Source organism: Theropithecus gelada, chromosome 4 (assembly GCF_003255815.1).
Source record: "Theropithecus gelada isolate Dixy chromosome 4, Tgel_1.0, whole genome shotgun sequence".
In the NCBI taxonomy this organism is placed as follows: Eukaryota; Metazoa; Chordata; class Mammalia; order Primates; family Cercopithecidae; genus Theropithecus; species Theropithecus gelada.
The window spans coordinates 155,661,521-155,688,004 of NC_037671.1; the positions used below are offsets into that span (position 1 = coordinate 155,661,521).

The 26,484-nt window shown below is 38.9% G+C and overlaps 1 protein-coding gene across 22 annotated transcripts in view; it reads right to left on the reverse strand.

Moving 5' to 3' along the window:
• EPB41L2 (erythrocyte membrane protein band 4.1 like 2) overlaps positions 1–26,484 on the reverse strand; it is a 226,920-nt gene that overhangs the window by 117,406 nt on the left and 83,030 nt on the right. For 16 of the 22 annotated variants that reach the window (XM_025381566.1, XM_025381564.1, XM_025381560.1 and 13 more), the window contains exons 2-3: positions 1,023–1,507; positions 137–349 (exon numbers count right to left, since the gene is read on the reverse strand). The exons of 1 other annotated variant lie outside the window; for it this stretch is intronic. In XM_025381566.1, coding sequence (XP_025237351.1) covers positions 137–349; positions 1,023–1,493 — 684 coding nt within the window. In that variant the 5' untranslated portion in view covers positions 1,494–1,507. Of the gene's footprint in view, positions 1–136; positions 350–1,022; positions 1,508–15,222; positions 15,424–26,484 lie in introns of those variants that run through there. 5 more of the 22 variants (XM_025381562.1, XM_025381559.1, XM_025381554.1 and 2 more) reach the window with 1 other exon arrangement.

Sequence of the window (26,484 nt, forward strand, 5' to 3'; positions counted from 1 at the left end):
ACTTCAATGTATTTTTTTTTAGTACAAAACTGTAATAAACTGGCTTATAGGAACTTAGTAAAACACAAAAATCTATTCATCATGCCATGTCACAATCCACACATTAAGCTAGCTCTCACTCAGCTCCTTATCTCACCTCCAGGTCACAGCTGTATTCGGTGCCATCTAAGAGGGTCACTTTACACTGGACAGTTTTGGTCTTCTTGGTGACTTTTTGAGATGCCTTCTCTGCTTTCAGTTCATTGGTCTGCACTTCCTTGGTCTCCCTCTTTGCTGCTTCTCCTTCAAATTTGTCTTCCTGTGTTTCCTTTACCTTCTCTTCTCTCTCCTTACTTACTAATTCAGTAGGCTGTTGAGGAAAAAAAATTAAATTGATACTATAGTCAACCAACTTGCAGATGACAACATATTAAAAGGAAAATGTTTCATAAGAATTAGGATCGTTCCTTTAAACACTGTAACTCTCAGATTTTTAAAGACTTGAAAATTCCAATAGAAAGTATATTTCCCCTCATCCTCTTCTCAAGGTCAAAATTCTCATTTTGCCAAGTTGGTTATTTAGCATTAAATGAATCAAAGAAACTACATCCCAGCAACTACAATTTAAGTATCATCTCAAATAATAACATTTCCAATTAAAATCTTATACCATGGCAAAATCTAGGCTTTGTTAGGCAACCAAAATGCGCACACACAAATCTACTATTTACTGTCCGGTGAAAACTTAAAAGAGGCATAAAAGAGCATTCTGTTTAAAAAACAGATGGCAGGACTCAGAGTATCTATCTCACCTTAACAGGTTACAGACATGAATTTTTTAGCAATGTGCATATATAGTGGAGTTTTTTTTCAAGGAGTAACAGGGAAAGGCTATGGTAGACCAATCTAAGACCCATTCCGTATACATTAAGCCAAAGCAGTATCTCAGTACAAGAAATCTGGAAATGATCCAAAACAAACCCTTTTTGTTATGTGGTTACGCTATCAGGTTTTCATTTCCAGGCAATTATTCCCAAACATACCTGCGTCTCCACTTTGCTCACTGAGGGTTTTTCTTCCTTGACTTCAACCTTAATCTCTTGTTGTTTCTTCTGAGCCATTTCTTCAGCATCACCCTTATCCTGTCTCTGTTCTTCCGGAAGGGGTTCCTCTTTATCTAAGACCTGTTCTTCAACAACAGCTTGGGTGGGTTCTTTTTTATCTCCTCCATCTTTGGCCACTACTAAGGTATATGACTTTTGCTTCTTAAGCCATGGCGGTAAGAACCGAGAAATACCCCTGCTCTCAGATGTTTCCTTCTCTCTCTTCTGGCGGCGTAGACTACTTTGGCTTTCAGCTGCAGGAGCTGGCTGGGAACCTTTTTCCTCCTCTAGATCGGATGACTGATTCTGCTGATTTTCTGCTACTTCTTTAGGCTTTTCCTTGGTTGCATCTGTTCCTAACTGGCCAGAGTCCTTCTTCACTTCAGACGCAGAGCCTACTTCAGTAGTCATGGTCACAGCTTATGCTGTAATCAAAACAAAAATCACAAAATGTCATTTTATAAGTTCTCTCAAATTCAGTTTGGTTGCAAGGGGCATGATAAGGAAAGATGGGAAGGGGAGTAACAGATAACTGGGAGAAAGCACATCAAGAAAGAAGATTGAAAAGCCTAAGACAAAATGGAGACTGTTGCTCTAACTTTTAGAATTCTCTATCAGAATCACAGACCCAAAACTAGCATCACAATAGAACTCTGTGTGTTCTAAGTTCTATATAGTTATAAAATCATCAAGAACTCAAGAAACAGGGATTGATTTTATTTGCTTTCAACTTGTTATAAACAATAATTGATTTTTAAAATCCAATTTTTTTAAGAAAAAGTACTTTTATCTGTACTTGGTATTCTTTATTCTGTAACATGAAAACATTATCAACAGTGCTAGTAAGCAATGAGACACATTTCACTACAATTTCATACATTAAACCCAAAATCTATCAAAGTATTAGAAAAACCAATTTTAAGAGTATGGTGTGTAACAGCAAGAAGGTAAAATCTGGAACAAAAACATATTATTCTGTGTTCCAATATTAAATCCCGTAATTCACCATCAATGTTCCAATGCAAAAGTTAAATCTTCTGGAAAAGGTACTCAAATTCTAATCAAAACCCCAAACCTCCATCCCACCCAACCGTAATCACACTTTTCTTTGTATATATAAGAAAAATATCTAAGGGCCATAATCCATACCAAATGAAGACATTATGAGGTGGAAAAAATGCATCCGACGATTGCTCTTATCATAACTAAATTAGAACAAAATTTAAATTAATTCTGAAAATAACTAAATTTTACATAAGCAAAGAGGGACTTTTAAAGTGTTGCAGCATGATGACATAAAGGACAACAGGCAGGGCCTGCAGAGACAGCTGATCACATTCACTCTCCCCTCCCTTGCCAATAATAAGTGCCCAGAGTCCTGGCACCCTGGACAACGAGCAGTGTCCCAGCTATCTTCAAAGGTGATAAAACTTTAGAGACGGACATGGTGTATTCTAGTAGTCCCAGCTACTTGGGAGTCTGAGACAAGAAACATGCTTGAGCCCAGAGTCTGAGGCCAGCCTGAGAAACAGAGTGAGACCCCATCTCTTAAAAATTTTTTTCTTAACTTTTTAAGTGGTACAAACTTGAATAAGTCAAAAAAAAGTACACTTGTTTTAAAGCTTTATTAAGACATAATTCATGTACCATAAATTTCACCCTCTTAAAGTATACAGTTAGTGATTTTGAGTATACTCACAAGGTTGTGCAACCATCATCACTAATTCTAGAGCATTTTCATCACTCCAGAAAGAAATCCTGTGCCCATTAGTAGTCACTCTGCATTCCCCCTCACCCCCGGCAACCTTATGAATATATCCAAAACCAGCCACTTTAAAAGGGTGAATTTTGTGATATGTAAATTTTCTCAATAAAAATAACTTAAAAATGTTTTTCACATCTAATATGCAACCACAAAAATAGTCAAGTCAATTTGCCTATATTTAATGGCTTCTATGATGTGGTAAGCCATAGGCACATGAATAAAGACAACCTTTGAGGAGCTAAGGGAGTGAGGGCTACAAATAAGCATAGATAAGTCAATAGCATGTTGCACAAAAAGCACAGGACTAGGCCAGGTGCAGTGGCTCATGCCTATAATCCCAGCACTTTGGGAGGCTGAGGAGGGTGGACCACTTGAGGTCAGGAGTTCGAGACCATCCTGGCTTGAACATGGCAAAATCCCATTTCTACTAAAAATACAAAAATTAGCCGAGCGTGGTGGCACGTCTCTGTAATCCCAGCTACTTGGGAGGCTGAGGCAGGAGAATTGCTTGAACCCGGGAGGCAGAGGTTGCAGTGAGCCAAGATTGTGTCACTGCACTCCAGCCTAGACAACAGAGCGAGATCCTGTTTCAAAACAACAACAACAACAACAACAACAACGACAACAACAACAAGCAGCAAAGGACTTAACCCACCAGGTTAGGAGAAGAAAAGGGTCACCAGGCAGGCGTTTCTGCAGAAGTTGACATCTGAGTTTATTTTTTTAAATGGGTACTCATTATTCAGACAAAATAGCCAGAATGGAAGGTATGTGTCAGGCATAGGGAGTTGTGTGGAAACATGAGAACATTCCTCATAAAAAAGGAAACCACAGGCACAGAACAATAATCCTCTGTACAAGTGAAGTGGGGGCTTATGAGTGAAGATAGGACGGGCGGAAGCTGAACTGGTAATAATGAAGTAAGAAAGGAAGGCAGAAGCCAAAACATAAAAGATTTTGTGTTATTTTAAAGGCAATGCGGGGGTTATTTGAAAAGCAATGAGAAGTTACATAAGTGCTTGAAGTAGAGGAGAAATGTAATAAGATTCTCATTTCACTTAGCCCAACTTGGCTGTAAAGTACAGGATGAAAGAAAAAACTGAAGCAGAAAGACATCCAGGAGATTGGGTTGATCCGATCTCTGGTTGATCCAGACCTGAGAAGACGATGGTCTCTACTATGGCAGAAAACAGTAGGGTAAAGGACAAGATATTAATCTAAAGGTAAAGAAGTAGAGTGGATATGACTTGATATCCAGGCTGAATATAGAAAGTCAAAGAGAGGAAAGAGTCAAGGAAAATGCCCAGGTCATGGAAGACTAGGGCGATGGTAGAAACATTCATGGAAATGGGGAACACCTGTAAAAGTGGCTGACATATATAATTCAATTTTGAATTCACTGTGATTGAGAAGTTGTGGAGATGTCTAGATGACCCCGAGACAAGCAGGTTTTGATTGGAGACTAGATACACACTAGAGATAGGGTTTGGACGTTGTCAACATATGGGTGATAGCAGGAGATACATCACCTAGAGAAAAAGGGTAGCTTAAACTTAGAGGATCCTTAAAAGAGCTCTTATCACCATCAACATGTAAGGTCAGGCAGAAGAAAACGCATGAGGGCCAGGAGAAATACATAGCGAGGCAGGGAGATCAGGGGACAGTAATATCCTTGACAGCAATGCTATGTAAGAGGGAATAGTTAACTATCCTAACTACATATTCTATGCTGCTTCTCATTCTCAGGTATTTGAAATTCAAAAGTATATCTTCCAACAAGACCCGAGGACAGGTAAACCAGCTCCATATTGCACAGAAAACCTTTTTTCCTTCTTTAACGTACCATTTCCCATGTACCATTTAAGTGGACAGTATTATTTACTTTAATCATGAAATAACCAAAGTATATTACTAGTATATACTCTCTAGCTACATTCTAAGAGCTGAATAAATGTCCTGGTAAAATTAAAACCAAAATGCCCCATAATTGTCTAAGCTAACCAAGGTAAATTGGCAGCTCTCTAATTACTTTGGCTGTGAGAAACAGTCTGGGAACCAATCAGCTAAGGCTGCTTTTTGGCCAAAATATTTTAGAAGCAGTGAAATATAAAATTTGAGTTTCCACTATTACGTTAAAAGCATTAATAGTTGTTTATATTTTAATCATAAGGGTCACTACTCACTGTTTACTGTCTGACACAGTACCCATAATCTGTTTCTCAAAATATTCTACAAAGTATGTATTATCCCTATTTTACAAATAATAAACAGAAGTCACTTATCCAAGGCCACTAATGGAGAACCACCCAGCTGTGTATACCTTCCCTCAAACACACTTCAAATGCAATCACAGTTCCATTATGTGTGAATGACCTGCTCAACCACAGAGTCCTTGGCCTAGTACTCAAAGAAGGCTCCTGCCAGTTAGTGAAAATGACTATAAAATAACAAAAACGTGTTCTCAGATTTATTCAGAATACTCTCTCTTAAAAGTAAGAAATTTATAGATGAATTTAAATCACAAAGAAAATCCTATTTGAACGTTATTGCTTGACCATGTAATCATAACTGAGCCGGTCAACAGAAACTGAAGACAAAGTACAAATACAGACATGAAGAGCACCGACAAAACCATATGGTTAAGCCTCACAAAGTCATCCTCAATCACCACTGTATTCACAACACCTACAAGGGTTAAGAGCCTCAAAAGTGACGATCATTGTCACCCATCCAAATAGAAGTTACAAGACAGAAAACAATGGAAAAGACTAATTGGATCATTACTCAACATATTCTTGAAACAGTTTCAACAGTTCAACAGAGCTCAAAACAAAACACTGCCTTCTTTGTTGATAAAATGGTTTCTTGAACAAATTACCACCATCAAGAAAACATGATTACAGTACATTCACTCACCCTAATTATCATGCCTATAACCCTGAGTTTCTTTCAGATGTGGATAAGCCTTTAAACTCTATCACCCATGAAAATGAAAACTCTTGCAGTGGAATGCTGACATTCCCTCTAAAACGAAAGCTCCATGAGGGCTGGGATCTTTCTTTTATATACTGCTATGTTTCCAGCATCTAGACTGGCACATAATAGGTACCTAATAAGTACTTACTAAATGAGTATTGTTTAGTCATCTAGCCTAATATCCTCACTTTATTTTATCAACAACAAAACTGAGGATCAGAAAGACCAGGAGATTTGCCTGAGATGGTAAAGTCAGATGGGCAAGCCAAAACTGGAACTAAGGTTTCCTAAATTCTGGCAATGCTCATTGACTAATATTTAATTATAATTACCCAAAATCCATCATTAGTATAGTTATATAATACATTAAGTAATGATCTTTCTACTTATCATCAACCAAAAAGAACACTGCTGTGAACAGCCCGCCCATTAGACAAGCATGTGGTTTTGACACAATTACCATGTTGGCATGCTCCATCTGGGTTGATAAAAGTATTCGTTATTGTGACAGCTTCATGAGAAAAAGCATGCATCATTTAACATGCAACGAAGCAGAAAACCATCATCAATAGAGGATCAGTACTGGTTTAGGTAAGGAGCTGTGTTACATAAACCCATTCTTTTTTTTCCCAAAGTTTAAAAAAGGAAGTACATTTTAACGTGCTATCTCTATCAGTAGGCTGAACTGCCAACCATATAACATCATGCTACTTAAAACATTGGCCCTTAATCAGAATTCTACAGCCAGCAAAGCAAAGCAGATACACAACCTTACAAACACACAAACAACTTCAAGCAAGGGGTTCATGCTAATTCTTGGGTTCAGATGTTTCCTTAAAACCTTGAGGAAACTGGGACCTTACTGTTAATAAAACCCCTGAGCAGGGAACAGGGTAGGTGCTGCTGCCAGCTGAGTAGCTCCCATTCTCTGCTGAGATCACAAGCAATATGAGGGTCTTTGATTTCTACCAAGAGAGCTCAACCCATTTTTTAAGGACCCAAGATTCACAAAATGGGAAGGAATGGATTTCTAAGCTTCAAAAATGGTAGCGAGAGGATGGAGGGAGGCTTTCACTTGAGCTTTGAGAAAACAACAAAACTTTGCAACAAATAACCATTGAACTTTAAACATACCGGCAATGTATAGACAGTTCTAATCTGGCCATTTTCTACATCTGACAAAACTAGTTTTCATCTGCTTGTGGGTAGAGGATATGTAGAGCATCCTGCTGATACCCACAATCAAGTGCTTGTACGTTCACCTCCCCAAAGGGTCTATAGCTATTAAAAGAGAAGGTCTTTTAATACTGCACTATTTGATGCCATTAACGCATCAAACGTGGGGGGGGTGGGGAAACAAATATAGAAATGATTCAGCAGCCACCTAACTCTACTTGAGAAATAATGGAGTGATGCTTCTCAAATATATTCATCATTTAAAAGGAGAAGGGGAAAAGGCAGGAGAGGCGGGGTGGAGGGGGAGGAGGAAGAGAGAGGAGAGGGAGGGGGAAAGGGAACAAGGAAGAAGAAGTATCTGAAGAAGGAATAACAAAAACAAGCAGATTTAGAGCAGCAGAGTGCAAGTAAGTCCTTACCCTCATAGGTTTATGTTTCTTAAGTGTCAGATGGTCTAGAAAATACTATACTTTATATTCAAGTAAGTATAAATACATTCCAAAGGGACTATTTGTTAGTTCATATTATCTATATAGGGAGGATGAACAAGTAATCCAATGCTGCTCACCCTAGTTACCTTTATAACCCACTATATCACTTGTTTATTTATTTTTAAAGGGATAAGGGACCTATTAGAGAGACAGAACTATTGCTATAAATATGTAAACTAATATCCAGTTTAAATTAAACTCACACATACAAAACATATGAACTACAATCTTCGCTAGTTCAAGTCTAGATGGGATCAGGTGACATTCAGAGCATATATTTCTTCCACTCTTTCTCCTTTTAAACAGAACCTAAATTTTGTTCCACTTCCCCCCTTCCATATGTGTTTCAACACAGGCTAGCTCCGGATGGGCCTGAAGGGTAGCATCTACTGGTCTAGGGCAATCGTGGTAGTCTCCCACCCTTTGCCAAGAAAATATGCACAAAGTCCACTGGTGGGCTTCTGGAAAAGGATCTCTCCCTCTAAAAAGAGCCACAGGAAGAGGAGGCCCCTTCTGCTGTCTCTGAACATTGTATACATAACTCTGTTAAATGCTGTTGTCATCTTGAATCCACAGAGAAGAAAAAGCCTGGTGACACACTGTCACACAACAAAGGACACTAGCAAGAGAATCACAGAGAAGAGGGCTCAATGAGCCAGGGATTTCAGTGACTTGTACTCAAAAACATCTTGATGTTGACTTCTGCATATTCTGAGGAGAGCATTAGAAAATAAGCATTAAGAAACTGAGAGTACATATAGATCTCGGGTCATTATTACTCCCACTTGCATTTTATGACCCTCATACCTAAGAGCTATGGTTGTCAAAGTATTCTGTTTTTTCCAAATGATGTTCAATTTTTTAAAACCTAATACTTGAGTTAATATTAGTGAGATAAACCATTAATTCTTTATTCTAACAACTCTAAATAAAAATGAAACAAAAAAAAATCTTACTTTATCAACATATGAGTCCCTTTCTTCATATGTTGGAGAGACGGGTATATGAAAACGAAGGCATACTTTTAAATAACATCCAGTAGCAATAACAATCTTCTTTGTTGAAAGCAAGTCCCTACTGCTGTCATTAAGGATGGAGTCAAGAAAAAGACATGTGCCAGGCAAAGCATTCTCCACCAGCAACTAAGGCAATCTTGGAAATGGATACAATTTCCTGAAGTTAAAGCTAAACAACCAGAGGCCACACAAATCATGAAGGACTCTAATATTGGATATCTTTATTCACATAACCATAATGCATATAAACCTTGTAATACTGGCAATCCAACAACACACACTAGCAGAGATGACAGAAACATCCAGAACCCTGCTGAGTTCTCATCAATCAATTATGCACACTGAGTAGTATGGCCAGAAATTTTGGTGAACGGCATCTGCTCCAATTCCTTCTCTTAGGTAGAGACCCAATTCTGCGTAATAATCAAAGCTGAAGCTATATTCTTTCTTTTCTTTTGCTTTGTTTTTCAGATGGAGTTTCCCTCTGTCGCCCAGGGCTGAAGTGCCATGGCATGTTATCAGCTCACTGTAATCTCCACCTGCTGGGTTCAAGCGATTCTCCTGCCTCAGCCTCCCGACTAGCTGGGATTACAGGTGCATGCCACCATGCCTCGCTAATTTTTGTATTTTTAGTAGAGACAGGGTTTCTCCATGTTGACCAGGCTGGTCTCAAACTCCTGACCTCAAGTGATCCACCCACCTCAGCCTCCCAAAGTGCTGGGATTACAGGCATGAGCCACCACGTCCAACCTGAAGCTACATTCTTTCTGTGAGAAGTTACCTATGTCTGAATAAAATAGCCTGGTGGTTTGGAGATCAAGACTGGGAAATAAAACAGGATTAGAATTTCAGCTCTGCTTATTAGCCATGTAACTGCAGACAAGTTATTTTAGCCTTGCTGAGTTTCAGCTTCCTCGTAAGCAAAAAAAAAAAAAAAAAAAAAGGATAATAAAATGTACTCATTGGTTGATTCCAAGTATTAGATTAGATGCTATAATACATAAAGTGCCTGGCACATAATAAATTCATAATAAATGATCAGCCACTGTCATCACATAGAGATTCTGCCAAGAAAATAACTATATTTGTTTACTTAAAAAAAAACAGTAATGGTAGTAATAACAGTAATCATAACATAAATAATCATGATAATATCAGTTATTTGTTAAACACTGCTCTAGAAACATTGCATGCAGCAACTTGAACCTTCTCAACCCTTTTAGGAAGGAACTGAAATTATTCTCATGTTACAGATGAAAAAGGTAAAAAGAGGACAGATGGGTTGGTCAAAGCCATATAACCAATAAAGAGAAGTGCCACAATTCAAACCCAGGCCGTCCGGCTCTAAAGACCTTGTCCAACACTGCCTTCAATCCCAAAACGACTTCACTACTGTATAACTTGCACCTAGCATGATGCCTGACAGCTAATGATTTGTTGAAAAGTGAAATTGATAATTACCACTATGTTTTGGGGCTTTATAATCATTAGCAGGATGTTCTAACGGAGCACCCCTCATGAATTTCAGTGACCATCAGGATGTGAGTGGGGTCAGTATCTTATCCTCTTCTTTCAAAACAAGTGTTTATTGAGTATTCTCAACGCATATGCACCAGGCACCAGTAATACAGATGAAAGAATCCTGCTCTCAGTATAGTGGGAGACATAGGTAATAAGATTAGCATTCATAGGTCAAACAACTTGTAACCAATTCATAAATCTTGGTAATTCAGATTTTAAAATAACTACTAGCTTGAAAAGCAGCCACGATTTTCTTGTTATCTCTTCAGGAAATCACACAATGAATGGTCCTTCATAGGAAATGCTGGTTAAACACTCATAACATACAAATAGTCATTACATGCTTTTTAGAGAGGAATAATTCTCTTTCCCATTTTTATTTGGTCTCTATCTGAATTCAAGTAACCTGAATTTAAAAGTCCAATAAAACAAGCTTGGGTGTAAGTTGCCTCAACATTAAAAAAATAAAAAACAAATTGTATTTTTAAATTTTTGGCTAGGCCAATTTAAATCATTGGTCCAATGGTAGAGAAAGTGGCTAATGGATAAACAGAGAAGAAAGAAAAGAAAAGAAAAGAAAAGAAAGAAGGAAGGAAGGAAGGAAAGAAGGAAAGAAGGAAAGACAAATGGCACATAAACATATGAAGAGGTGCTTGTCACACCTTTAGAAGAAGAAATGAAACTAAAAATTCAGAATGGAGACATCCAAAAGTGTAATCATGCACTCACTGAGCAAGACTATGGGAACGAAGGCATTCTCAAACAACTGCTAGCAGAAGAATAAACTGGTATGGGCCCAGTGGAAGTCAATTTGCCAACAGCTTTCAAAATTCCAAATGTGTCCGCACTTTAGTAATCCTGCTTGCGGTAATGCAGGGGTGGCTTCCCTGGGCCACACTGGAAAAAGAAGAATGTCTTGGGCCACACATAAAGTACACTAACAATAGCTGATGAGATTAAAAAAACAAAACAAAACAAAAAATCTCATAATGCTCTAAGAAAGTTTACAAATTTGTGTTGGGCAGAATTCAAAGCTGTCCTGGGCCTCGTGTGGCCTACAGGCCACAGGTTGGACAAGCTTGTGGTAAAGTATCCTACAGACGTATTTGTGCACATGTAAAATAATTATGTAAAGGTGACTCACTACAACACTGTAAAAGCTAAGGATCCATGTCCATCAACAGGGGGCATTACACCACATTCATACAACAGAATACTATGCAACTGTAAAGAGAAAAGATGAGAAAGGGTACCACCCCAGTTGGGAAAATAACTCCAATTATTAAGTACATTGTTAAATACAAACAGCAAGATTCAGATGGTATAAGTGATAGGTCACTTTATAGGGATAGGATACCTTATACAGACAGTACACCTTATAGGTTGAAAGCAAAGCATGTGGGAGATACACATACAAAGGATGTGAATATGGACACACACACATTTTCCTTTAAATGGGTAAAGAAACTAGGGAAGGATGCAAGAGAGTAACAACAGTGATTATGCGGAATGGAGGGTGGCAGTCAATGGAGGATGACTGCCGAGGTACAGACGTGGGAGATGATGTTTTTCCTGAACAGAAGTTTTCATAAACTTAAGCACTTAAGTATTTTACTAGGAGAACAATATTTATGCATTAAGTGAACCCAGCTTGGTTAGCCAGCTTCCTTGGAGACAACACGTGTATGACTCCCACAAGCCACAGTGCCACTTTGCCCTGTCACACAGCTCTAGCCACACAAATGAACGTCGATTCCAGCTGAGCAGTAGCATTAAGATGGCCTAAGCTTTGGATTTCCTAGTGTATGAAGGTTAAGACTGTTTCTGTATCCTCAAAGAAACTGATTTCTGCCAGCCTCCACTTCAGTATATTTCACAAACCCACCACTTACCCCATCTAGATTGTTCCCCTAAGTAGTATAAGCTCAACACCCAAGCTTTTAGTGCAGCAACATTTTTTTTAAGAAGTGTATCAGTTCTTCATTTAAAAAAATACAGTTGTCCCTCAGTATCTGTGGGGGATTGGTCCACAGATACCCAAATCCACACATACTCAAGTCCCGCTGTCAGCCTTGCTGAACCTGTGGACAAGGAAACGTCAGCCATCTGTATCCGAGTTTAGCACCCTGCGAACAGTTATTTTCAACCTGAATTTGGTTGCAGATACAGAAGTGGCCTATATACAAGCCTGATTAGATTTACTGAAAAAACTCACACATAAGCGGACCTATGCGGTGCAGGCTCGTGTTGTTGAAGAGTCAATTACAGTTCCTGAGAAAACAGGAACTTGTTTTATGCTTGTTTTTTATCCTTTTTTACTCAGTGTGGACTTGAAACAAACAAGTGTCTTTTGCTGACAATAATATTGGTGCATATGCAGGCAGCATAAAAAGATTATTCGTATCATCTGCTGGAGGGCTGGGAACAGGGCACTTGGAAACAGAGTTCTCTGAAAGTTGAGGACATTTTTTTTAAAGGCAGAATAAACAGAATGGGAAGAGTCCTATTAAATGTCTAAGCTGGTCATACATAAACATTCCCCAATCTCTTTCAGCAGCTTCCTCCTCACAGGGAAAAGCAGGAATAAAATTGGCCTGACAGCACAAGTTTGTCATCAAGTTTCCTGTCCACACCTCTTCCCTGCCCATCTGCTACTATATTCACATGAAGAGGGTAAAACTTTTGTGCAGATAAACAACTACATGTTCCTAGCACAGTGTTTGCATCCGGTGGCTTCCTGATAAGTATCTTTTGTATGTTCCTGGCATTTAGGGAACATTTATTTGGGCCACCCCCCTATAATGAATGCTCCATAGAAAAAAAAAAAAAAAAATGCTAACGTGCAGTTTATTCCAGTGACATCATAACCACGCTCAAACCAGAGCAGGGCCAATATCAACAGACTCCCATGATCATGACAGATGCCAGCGAGCCTATTTTTCCTAAGCTCATCCCACAACTATCTTATGCATAAAATGGCTCCCCATCCCCATCATAAAACTCGTGCCCACTTGGTATCCAACAGTAATCAACAACCAGTCTAATACTATTTCTGTGTGAGTCAAACTCTAAAAAATAACAGTAGTGGTTCAGGAGGCATTTCCCAAATAAGCAAACGACAAATCCACCAAGGTTAACTGCACAGGATAAACGCACAGGCTGCAGACGCTGCATTTTAATAGGTCATAAGACAAAAGCTTGTCAAAGTCAATCAACTCCCCCACACTATGACAAGTCCACCAAGCTGGAGCCTACACTGATCTCACACTTTCAAATCCTCTTCTCTATAAGCTTTGGAATGCTGTAGTCAACAGGCATAAATACCTAAACCTCATAAAAAACATAATTCACTTCTTAAGTTTTGGCCGTTAGTTCTTCTGCCATTTTAAGTAGTTAAAGGAGTACTGAAGAGTTCTACCAATACATAGCATACATGCTAAAAACTAAGACTATAGACTGAATGACTTTTCTAGCTTAAGCAAGCATATCCAAATGCTGACCCCAGTCCACCGGCTGATCAGCAGAAGGTGCCAGAGAGTATCCAAATTATGGACCCTCCAAGCCTGGCGCGATAAGAGCAACTTTCCCTCGGCGGGAAAAGCTGTAACTACAATGGAATTACAGACATGCCATCTGGAGTGCTATAAAACCTTTTTTTTTTTTTTCCCTTAAAGTATTTCTACTCTGAGGATTCATTTAGTTCAGAACTACTTAGTGAGAACTTCAAATAACTATTTTTAGGTGCTGGTGGCTAGGATAAGTTTTTACTTCAGTGAAATGTGTTTGTTTTCTTAGAGGTAAAATTCTCGAAGTCCAACATTTGCAAAAGTGATTTGGTAGAGAATCACGCTGGAGAATAGGTCAGGCATTCAATGTCTGGAGTCCACCAAAAAATGCAAGCAAAACCAACATCAAAGTTAAAAATTTACCTTTCCAATGTAACTTGCCTTGTGATCCTGCTATGATACTAAACTACAGATCATCCATATATCATATCATCTGTACAGGAACACTACAAAGTAGATGCAGGGGACAACTGACTGTCCAGGTCATCAGCATCACCTCAACAGTTATCATTTATTCAGCTCCCACACCCACGATGCAAATAATTTGAAGAAACAAATCTTCCTTGTGACAAAAAAAAAGAAAAACTTAAACTTCCCAAGTACACGTGCACCCCCCTCAAAATACCATAAACACTTCAGTGATATAGAGCATCCCTTACAGTGTCAACAATAAAAAAAGGAATCGCAGAGGTCATCGCTAATTATAGTGGCCCTGCTTTTCATTTTGTCAGGAAGTCTCAATGAAGCAAGAATCTTTTTGAAGACTGCTAGACTGTTAGATTATATAAAGAAAATGCAAGAAGATTTTTTCCCAAGTCTGGATGTCAGAATCTGGGCAATATACATTTTCACATGTATTCAATATGACAACCAATTAAATATTCAGTAATAAATGAAGATGTTGATACCTATTCTTATTCGATCAATATTTACTTAGGGTGTGACAACATCAAACCAATAACCAGACCTTGGTAACTGTTAAATGGCTACTAATCTGTAGATGCTAAAAACTGTGAACTCAAATCTCTGATTAGCTACAGTACAGCTTCTTTTAATCAAACAAGTTAGGGTGAAAATGAAGCACTTTAGAAGTAAACTGAAAGCTATAATTCTTTAAGATGCTAAAAAGAAAATAACTGCACACAATTAACCTTACATAGTCCTCACTGTGCTTCCGGAAATAATATAGTGCTAATTTTGTAGAGTATTATGTCATACCACTGAAAAAATTGTGAAACAACCAGACAAGCATATAAAAGAAACCAACTAGCTTCATTATTCTCATAGGTCAAACCTGAAAGAGCTATCATGTTAAAGATAGCCTGACAAAAGTCAACATTTGCCTAGAAAAATGCAAACAAGACATCTAAAACTAAACTCGGCCCACTAGAAAAACGTATTTTTCATAGGGCTTAGTTCAAATATCACAACATATTCCCTTGTGAAACAGTGTATGTACTCAGATTCCATCTACTCTGTATATTAGTATTTTCCTAATTTTCAGTCCCCTGACTAGTCACACTTTCAATAGCAAACTTCCTCCACAAGCAGAAACAAACAAGCATGTATCACAAAACTCAACCACTGCAACAAAAACGTCCTAATAATCTCCCCCCTTGAAATACATACGCAACTTTTAAGCACATCAAGCCCGCTCTCTGCTATTTCCTGTCATTGGAAAACTGTGGAAAGCTGATGGAAATCCAGCGTCCAAAAGCTTAATGAGCAAGACTGGCCCCACCCAAGCCAGACCCTGCTGGAGAGGGACATGCTCAGTAGAGCAGCCCAGTTTGGTTCCAAGTCACTTCATTCCTCAGCTAGAAAATGCACATGGGTCAAAGAAAAAAGTCTGCTTCCTGCTGCCTGTTCTACCCCACAAATGAAGAACCCTTCGGCATAGAAACTAGTTTTAATGACACAATTGTAATTCTATAATTTTTATAAAATTTTTCTATCCTGAGTTTTTTTTCTCGTTTAGTTTTTGTGGTTATGATTTTTGCTTTGCTTCGGGTCTCCATCCTGCAACTTTGTTTTTATTTTTGTCATTTTAATTCATCCTAGAATAGACACCAAAAGTATATGTATACAACTTAAAGTGGTCCCCCCTTATCCTTGGGGAAAGAAGCCCAGTAGATGCCTGAAACCACTGAGAGTACCAAACCCGACTCATCAATTGGAACGTGTTTCTTCTGTTCATGTCTTCCACCCACAAATTTAATGCCTTGTACTTTTTAAATTTTCTTCCTTATTTTTAGAGACAGGGGCTCACCCTGTCACCCAGGCTGGAGTGCAATGGCACACTCATGGCTCACTGCAGCCTCGACCTCCTGGACTCAAACAATCCTCCCACCCCAGCCTCTCAAGTAGCTGGGACCAGAGGCACGCACTGCCATGCCCAGCTAATTTTTTTACGTTTTTGTAGAGATAGAGTCTCACTATGTTACAGCTGAGGCTGATCTCAAACTCCAGGACTCAAGTGATCATCCTGCCTTGGCCTCCCAAAATGCTGGGATTACAGGCGTGAGCCACTGCGTCTGGCCACCCTCTTACACCCTAACTAAGCGTTTATTCACTGTGGCCATAACTTTTGCAGTTTGAAGTGCGACAGCCAAACTAGCACAAATTTTTTTTTCTTTTTTCACAATTTCACAGGTTGAAGATTGGATTCTTACCATAGATCTTAGCAACCTTAGCATACGATTTTTTTCTTTTTCCTTAAGAACTTTCCCCTTTTCGCATAATGGAAGCACCTGATGGCTTCTCTTTGGCATATTCAAATTGCCACCATCACTATTCTTGTGCTTTTATTAAGTAGAATAAGGGTGATTTGAACACAAGCACTGTGATATTAAGATAGTCAATCTGATCACCAAGCCAGCTACTAAGTAACTGACAGGTGATTGCTTCTACAACATGGAGCCACTGGGCAAATGCGTAATTCACATCCCGCACAGGATGGGGCAGAGAGTGTGATATTTCATCAAGCTACTAAAAATGGTGTGCAAGTGAAAACTTATGAATTGCTTGTTTCTAGAATTTTCCATGTAATAATTTTAGACCACAGATGACTGCAGGTAACTGCACTACAGAAAGCAAAACTATGAATAAGGGGAGGTCTATTGTACAGTCTAATCATCTTTATAAATTACTATAGACAAATTTTCAGATACAGAAAAACTGTGCAAATACATCATCCATATTTCAACATTAAAAAATATTCATTTCGACTCATTTATACAAGAATGTCTATTCATTCACACTGTACATAAAAATGGAGGTACATTTTAACCCAGATAGTATAGGTACCGTGATATAGTTATAAAGCTATTAAATCCTTGTTTCATATTTCAATCCTAAATTGAGAAATTACTAAAAATGGCCAGGCGCAGTGGCTCATGCCTGTAACACCAGAACTTTGGGAGGCCGAGGTAGACAAATCACTTGAGGTCAGGAGTTCTAGACCAGCCTGGCCAACATGGCGAAACTCCATCTCTACTAAAAACACAACAATTGGCTGAGTATCATAGCGCATGCCTGTGGTCCCAGCTACTCAGGAGGCCGAGGCAGGAGAATTGCTTGAACTCAGGATGCGGAGGCTGCAGTGAGCCAGGATTGTGCCATTGCACTCCAGCCTGGGCAAAAACGAGACTCCGTCTCAAAAAAATAAAATAAAATAAAAACATAAAAAAAGAAATGACTAAAAATAAGATAATACTATATCCACCTATAATATGACTAAAGAAACATGGAAGCAACGAAAATGTAAAGTCACTAAAGGAAAATGCGTCAATTCTAAGATTCAGGTCAGAGCAATCTGAGAAATAACTAATGTTCCTTAACTCCACAGTACCAACCCCCCTTTACATTTCCACAATTTAAATTCTGGGTTTTTTTCCCCAACACACATATTTGCACTGACAATTCATGACTGAGATAGACCAGAAGTGCACTTGGGCATTTTTACAACTTTACCCAGTTACTGTGTTACACTCCTACAGAGCAGTAGTAATCTGTTCACATTCACCTACAGCAACGTCTTTAATGGGTCTCTTGTAAATCACAAAGAAAACACTTCAGATATTTATTAATAAACAAGATGTCACCAGTACCAACTAGCAAAAAAAGTAAGGTTTGCGGCCAGGCGTGGTGGCTCACGCCTGTAATCCCACCACTTTGTGAGGCCAAGGTGGGCAGATCACGAGGTCAGGGGTTTGAGCCCAGCCTGGCCAACATGGTAAAAACCCGTCTCTACTAAAGATACAAAAAAAAAAAAAACCCGGGCATGGTGGCGCGTGCCTGTAATCCCAGCTACTCGGGAGTCTGAGGCAGAAGAATCACTTGAACCTGGGAGGCAGAGGTTGCAGTGAGCCAAGATCACGCCCATTGCACTCCAGCCTGAGCGACTCCATTTCAAAAAAAATTAAAAATTTTAAAAACTAAGGTTTGCTTAATAGAAGACTTGATGAAAGTCCTCATTTTTCTTCTTCACTTTTTCACTTTTTAAAAAAATTTTTATTTTGGTAAAAGTTTCCACGGCACCTCTGAAGAGATTCATCTTTGCCAAAATGGGCAGACACAAAACTTTTTTTTTTAAGTCATTCTACATAGTGGAAGTAAATTGTACTATCCATCATAAAGTTTTCACTGGTTCACAAAGGGCAAATTTGGTGAGTTTTTTTAATAGAGCCAATTTTATTCAATCCAGAGCATCTTCCCTTATGCAGATTAAGTTCTTCTCACCTTTTTATGTTAAATGTGTTTTTTAATAAACACTGCTGATGTAACTGTAAATTTGTTACAATATACTTAACTTGGAAAAATAATGCCTTTGTGAAAGGAAAATAAATCTTGAGGCCCCCAAATCACTAAGCTAAAGGGAAAAGTCAAGCTAGGAACTGCTTAGGGCAAACCTGCCTCCCTCCTTTCTATTCAAAGTCACCCCTCTGCTCACCGAGATAAATGCATATCCGATTGCCTCCTTTGGAGAGGCTAATGGAAACTCAGAAGAATGCAACCATTTGACTCTTATCCACCTGTGACCAGGAAGCCCCCTCTCTGCTTCAAGTTGTCCCACCTTTGCTTCATTTGTCCTGTCTTTCCAGACTGAACCAATGTTCATCTTACATATGTTGACTGATGTCTCCTTTCTCCCTAAAATGTATAAAACCAAACTGTGCTCTGACTACCGTAGGCGCATGTCGTCAGGTATTCGGGTTCACACTTTCAACCTTTTTTTCTGAAATTCATAACTCCTTGTAATCCAGAAATGTGAAAACTTATAACCTATAGCAGCACTGGGCCCTATGAATTCAATAGTGGTAGATCTTCTGGTCCATCCTAGGCATTTCTTAGCACCCCTGTGTCTCCTGCTCTCTTCTCTTACTCTCTTACTCTCCTACTGCTATGAACTGAATTGCATCCCTCTAAAATTCCTATGTTGAATCTAACCTACAACCTGATGGAGGTAGGAGCTTTGGGAGATAGGTTTAGATAAGGTCATGAGGGTGGGGCCCTAATGATGAAATTAGTGCCCTCATAAAAAGAAGCACCAGTGAACTTGTGCAGTCTCTCATTCTCTCTCTACCATGAAGGGCACAGTAAAAATTGTCAGGAAGCAAAGAAGAGCCCTTACCAGAAACCCTCCAACTTAGATGAACTGTGAGAAAATAAGTACCTATTGTGTGAGCCACCCAGTCTACAGTATTTTGTTATGGCAGCATGAGCTAAGACGCCTACCTTCTTAACTAGGGAACCCAATGCTACTGCTCAGCTCCTCTGCTGGCCTCAAAAGATCCTACTCAGGAGACCTGTGAATCTCATTGTTTAAAAAAAGGTTGGGAGAATTCAGAGAGGATGACTTTTGTAGGATTATGATTTTGAAAAAGAACTATTAATAAAGTGAATTTAAAAATTAGACTATTAGAACCTAGAGAAATTGAGTCTCAAACTCACATACCCACTTATGAGTGGTAGAGCCAGAATTCACATCAATTTGGTCTGCCTTCAAAGCCAATAGACTTTTCCACAAGGCAGCCTCTTTCTTTTGTAGACGGAGTGTCGCCATGACTCCCAGGCTAGAGTACAGTGGTGCGATCTCAGCTCACCACAACCTCTGCCTCCCGGGTTCAAGTGATTCTTCTGCCTCAGCCTCCCGAGTTCAAGCAATTCACCTGCCTCAGCCTCCCAAGTAGCTGGGACTACAGGTGCCTGCCACCACACCTGGCTAATTTTTGTATTTTTTGTAGAGATGGGGTTTTACCATATTGACCAGGCTGGCAAGGCAGTCTTTTTAACACTCTTGTTTTTCAGATAAGTCAAGTGAACCCAGAGAGGTGAAATAACATATGAGATTACTTGATGGGTTATTAGCAAAGAAGTATACAAACAAGGTCCAGTGTCATTTACTCATTTCCAATATGATTTAAATACATTTGAGTACATAAAATATATAGGTTGAAACATCTACAAAGGTCTTAATATTTTAAAATTGTTATTATATGAATTTATATGTATTACATCTATTTTGAGAAGACCGAAAAAAGTCAAGTTTCAACAATGTCTCATTATTTCATTAAAACAGGAAATCAGGTTTATCCTCCAAAAGTTAATTTTAAAATATTCAAGGAAGTTGGTTAAAGTTAGGAAGGGAACACTTTCCCTACATTTGTGTGAGTTTGTGTAGACACAGAATTTTATCTTAAACCCAGTATCATCTGACTTTTAGAAATCATCCTACCTCCTACTTTATGAGGACAAAGAATGCGTAAGACATAAAGAACCCCATAATCTGATGAGTCACTCATGGCTCGAAAACCTTAAGAGACACAAACTCTAGGCAGAAAGTACAGTTATCAATATCACAGAAAAGACAATGAGGAAGAAGAATTCCTTTTGGTCATCTCACTTCTGCCCATTTAGCCCCCATCTGTAAAGTGATTATCATCTATCCTACTAAGAAAAGAAGCAGACGACACAATTTTCTGGAAAAAAACTAAAATAACCTAAAAAGTACGCAGAAGAAATATTTTTTTAAATCTCTGGCCGGGCATGGTGGCTCATGCCTGTAATCCCAGCACTTTGGGAGGCCAACACGGGTGGATCACCTGAGGTCAGGAGTTCAAGACCATCCTGGCCAACATGGTGAAACCCCGTCTCTACTAAAAATACAAAAAAAAATTAGCTGGGCACAGTGGCATGTGCCTATAATTCCAGCTACTCGGGAGGCTGAGGCAGGAGAAACACTTGAGTCTGGGAGGCAGAGGCTGCAGTGAACCAAGATTGTGCCATTGCACTCCAGCCTAGGTGACAGAACAAGACTCCGTCTTCAAAAAACAAACAAACAAACAAACAAAAACAGAACTCTTTTTATTCTGATTGTACAGGGAATCCAATCTTCTCATCTACCAATTGTCATGCAAGATTACTTCCTGAACAAATATGGACAGGAGTTCCATGACTCTTCAATATGGATGAACTTCCCAATCAGTCTATAACATTTTTTTAACATTTTTAAAAATGGTCCACATTTCATAGGATCATTGATACTGATGTATCTGATGTAGGCAGAAAAAATAATTTTTTTCACTAGCACGTTGGCTCTAATGTGCAAGTTCTTCTTTGACCACATACCAGTTTAACTTCTCTTAGGCTCTAAACCAGAATAATGTATACAACTACACATGCGTCACCCGCAAAATTTCTTCCCTACCAGACATCTTAGCAAGATTAGACTCACATGTTCAATTACATTAAAAACAATTACATTTTTATGATGTAATGTTGAAAAGTACTGTAGATTTATGGGACTCTATGGGACTCTAGGAAAGAAAGACACTGCATGACCTCAGATTTTTACAGGGGGTATGGAGAGAAAGTGGGAGCAGATACAGAAGAAGGAAAATGGATAAAGAATAAAAGAGTGGTGGCTGAGAATCTCTAATCAAAAAGTTACTGTTTTCAACCAAAGAAGCATCTAAAAAGTATCAGGATAAAACTCTTAAATCCTTTTTGTTTGCTTTTAATTAACTACAAAAGTCAAAAGCACCACTTTTTAAATTACACAATCAGACCAGTATAGTAATCCAGCAGGTACATTAAACTGTATTATTTTTATTCTACTTTATGTCCAAGAAATATGTGCTGAATTCCTGCTTTACACCAGACACTGGTCTAGGCCCTAAGGACCTAGGGAAAGTTCTTGCCCACAAGAGTCTACTGGACATTTACAGTCTAGCAGGGAAGTCAGACACATAAACAAATCATTACACCTTATGTGATAAGGGCTGTAAGACAGGTACAAGAAGGGCACAAAGGAAATGGTCACCTCCTTTCGGTGGTCAAGGAAAGCTTTATAAAGATTACAATTATAGGATCATTCTTCTCTCACACTTTGAATGAGCAGATGCTACCACTAGGTCATAATGACACCCACTTTGCCTTAGGGATTAAAGAAATAAAACAAAAGCACCTACCACAAATTTCACTACATACAAAGCAGAAACAACAATCTTGCTAGCAGCTGTATAATACTGTAGATATGACTGAGCAAAATGGAATTTGTAGAGAATCAAAGTAGTTCAGAGCTAAAAAGGATCTCAATGTTCATGTACCTCTACCTCTTGCCTTTAATTAGATGGGAAATCTAAGGCCCAGAAGTCAGATTATTTACATAGCAAATCAGTAGCAAGATCTCACCAGGCTAGATGTCAGATTCTTACCAATAATCCCAATGCCTTTTCCTGTAGCAAACTGTCCTGCCTGGATGAGAAGGGGAGACACACTGTTTAGGAGAGAAAAAAGAATAGAGACCCTTCATTGTTGTCCAAGGGCCAGAAGAAACAAAACAGCCCTGAGACTAGGAATTCCAAGAGACCTACAATGCTCCCCAGCTCTGCTCCAACTTCTGTACCCAAGAAAAATGCTATAACCTCCCTCCTCCCCCAAAATTGTAAGTCTCCAAAAATAAAAGGGCAACTGACAAGAAATATCTACCCTTCTTAACCTTAAGGAACATCAAACATAGTCAAATAGCTTAGATATATTCCCATGTTGCCATTTAGCTACATGTATAAAATAAAAGTAGCAGCTGCTAACCTACTTATATAATGGGATTGAAAGGATCAAAAACGAACCATAGTAGCTACTGGTAAAGTGCAAAACACTAAATGAATGCAATTTACTGTTAAACACAGAATTTCCATGGTCAAAAGATTCATCTACGCCTTTTCCCCTAAAAGTGGTGGAAGATATCATTATGGTTTAACTTCATTTTTAAAAAGTAAACATTAATGTATAATAATTTCCCACCAATTCAATGTATCTATTTCTTTCTCAACTTGTAGAAAGAAAATTATATCCCCACCCCAACCCACCCCCTATAATTTCCCTTCTTTCTTTTCTCTCCTTTACTTTAAGACAGCCACCACCATTCCAAGAGGCTCTGCTAGAACCATATAAACATCAAATGTGTAAACACAAAGCTTTCATCAAAAAACACGTTGTATAAAATTGAATGCTGCTTCTACCAGGGCAAGCTGGGGAAACGTTAAGGTGTATGTAATAAGCAAGGCACAGCTACAAACCCAGAGTGTGCTGGGGAGGTACAGCCCCAGTCTGGGGCCCTCTCCTCACTTCACCTGTCTCGCTATCCTCCTTCTGCCTGATATATGATCTGCAATGGTGTGGCCACTTGTTGAGAACCCAGTGTACTTCCCATCCTTCATAACTTTATTAGCTCTTCATAATTTGAGACTACAGCTCTGTAGCTTCACTTTCAAAACCTAATTCTCTAAACTTGAATTAGAAAATCCTAACCACAAGTGCCAAGATGTTCTCAATCCACAACCATACCTACTCATAACAATAAATAAAAAATATCTAATATCAAGCCATTATACTCACCATTACCTCTGCCCATGAAATCTTGATTTTAATACTGTACTTCTGGGTTTTGTAAAGATCCATTCATTCCATGAGGAATTGCTTTGAGCTTGCTGATAGCTGCTGAGGATACAGACCTGTGTAAAATGTGGCTCTAGTGGTGTGACAGTAGGGTATTTAAACAGCTAACTACAAAGAGAATAAGAGCTATGATGGAAGCATAAACAATTTAACAGCTAACAGACTTGATGAAGAAAGAATGCTTCCTGAGGTGACACTTGACCTGACCTTGAAGGATAAGAAGGAGCTTACTGGGCTTATTATAAGTGGGTAGAAGCACACTCCTCACCGTGGGAACAGTAAGTGAAGGACACAGAATCATGAAAGATAAATGTGTTGTAGAGAACAGTGAGAACTTCAACGGCCTGGAACACAGGGTGGGGAGTGGAGGAGACAGGACAAGGGAAGCAACACCCAAATAATGCATGATCAATATGCTAAGCTCAGATGTTTTTACTCTATCCTGCAGGCAATTTTTTAAAAAGCTATTAACTTTGTATTTCTGGAAGATAACTTTGGCAGCCATGTGAGACCAATTGACACAATGAAAGGAAACTGACTGGCCGGGCGTGGTGGCTCATGCCTATAACCCCAGCACTTTGGGAGGCTGAGGTGGGTGGACCACTTCAGGTCAAAAGTTTGAGACCAGCCTGGCCAACATAGCGAAACTCCATCTCTCCTAAAAATACAAATTATTAGCCAGATATGGTGGCACACACCCGTAATCCCAGCTACTTGGGAGGCTGAGACATGAGAATTGCTTGAACCCAGGAGGCGGCAGCTGCAGTGAGCCAAGATCGTGTCACTGCACTACAGCCTGGGTGACGGAGCAAGACTATCAAAAAAAAAAAAGGAAACTCGTTAGGATGATGCTCCAGGGATCCAGGAGACTAAGATAGAAGCAATAAGAATGCAAATGAAGAGATGGTGTCAATAAATATTTAATGGGTAAAATGAATGGGACTTGATAATTAACTGGATGGTGGGAGTAACAAAAAATAAAGCTCCCAGGTTCCTGAGAGTCAACGGTTAGATGGTGGTACCATGAAGTTAGAAAGAGACTTCCAAACAAAGTAAAAATCAGAAAGAAAGGAAGCAAAAGCTTCCACTTTGAATGCATCTGGGCTGAAAATGTGTGACATACAGGTGGAAATCCAAATATGGTTGAAGGTGTGTGTCTGAATGACAGAGCCTGGGTTTCCAGACTGAGATGTGGAATTGCTCAGCCAATCAGCATTATCAGAGGTAGATGAAACTGTAGAGAAAGCAAACAGTAGGATAAATGCTCACCAAAAATCCCCAGGCAGAGAGACCAAAGAACCTATCAAGAAGGCTAAAAGGCACTAAGAGAAAGAAAACCAAGAAAGTACTGACAAGAAAGAAGAGTCTAACAGGGAGGCATGGTCAACAGGGGCAAGGGCAGATTGCTTCAGGGAACAATAAGGGTTAAAAGGGTCACAAGATTGCTGCTAACCTCAAAGAGCAAGTTCAGTGGCTAGGAGAAGAAAAAGCTAATGGCTACAGATAAAATATCAGAAGAGGGGAGGGAAAGAGATAAGTGAAAATTAATATCTGAAGTTTAGCAATGAGAAAAGGTCAAGTAATAACTACAAAGAGTCTAAGATTGAGGGGAGATGTACGTTTAGGCTGTTTTTGTTTGGTGCAGTCTTTCAGTGGGAGAGATACAGAAGAGAGGTTCAAGACACAAAGGAGAAACAAAGGAAAATGAATGGCATGTAGTTCAAAAAAGATGGAGGAAAAGGATCAAAACCACAGAGAAGAGTTTAACCTTCAATAGCAGGAGGAACATCCTGACCCCACAGGCCAAAGAGAACAGTAATGGGAGATAGACATGGGCTCGGAGAGGAAGGGGTTTAAGGAAGCTAACAACTTTGGAGCATTTTGTTAAATAAAATTTACAGGAGGCCATTGTTTTGGACTAGCCTCCTGCACTAGGCTCCAGCAGACCATATCACACCAGAATGGAGCCAGGTAATCAAACTAAACTCTGAAACGGGGCAGTTTTTTAAAAAGGAAGAAAGAAATTCACAACAACCAATCCAAAGGAGAAGGCATAACGAAGTCCCCTCTGTTTTAACGCTATAAGAAAAGTCACTTTGAAACAACCAACATGCATTTGTTCTCTGTTTCTGCTTCCCTCAGCTCTTTTCTGTCTATAAAAGCAACTTCCTCTGTTCAGCTTATCGGACATTCGTTCTATTTTATAGAATGAGGTGTTGCTCCAGTCTTGAATGGCAAATAAAAAACCATTAAAATCTTTAAACTAAATTTGCTGTAATTTTAACAATGTAAAGGAAAAAAACTAAGGAGAAAGGGGGAAATTTTGGAGAAAATATGGTCAATCACCCAGAATATATTCAATGATAATTCTCCTAGCATTTATATAAACATATGGCTTAAAACAGTTTAGGCCGAACAATTTTCAATATGAGAAGTAATTGGTGTTTGAAACTCTTCTTATATAGTAACTTGATTTGTAAATCAATATCTATTAAGTAAGTTACCCAGGAGAATAATCAAATGAGTGCCAATCTCCTTATCAGTACAGAGGCAGAAAAGTTGTTAAAAATAATTCACTGAAATTGCAAAGTTTGGGGAAGGGTATTTTGTTTTCATCATAGTGTGTGCCAAGGGCTTGACTAAATTTATTTCATTAGATACAATACCTACAACTGTAGCTCCTATTCTCAAACTGTGAAGCCTGTGTCTCAATAAAATGCCAGTTTAAAAGACAAGATAATGAAGACCACCATCACCACCAGAACTCCATAAGAATATGTGAAAGGTTATAAAACAAAACTCCTTTTATAGGGTTGAATCCTTTCCAGGGTGGGCCTTTAGGACATTCTGACAGTGCACACAAATACTATCTCTGGAACAAAACCAAAAAGGCACAGCTGCAAGACATCTTCCACTGAAGTTGTAACTGAC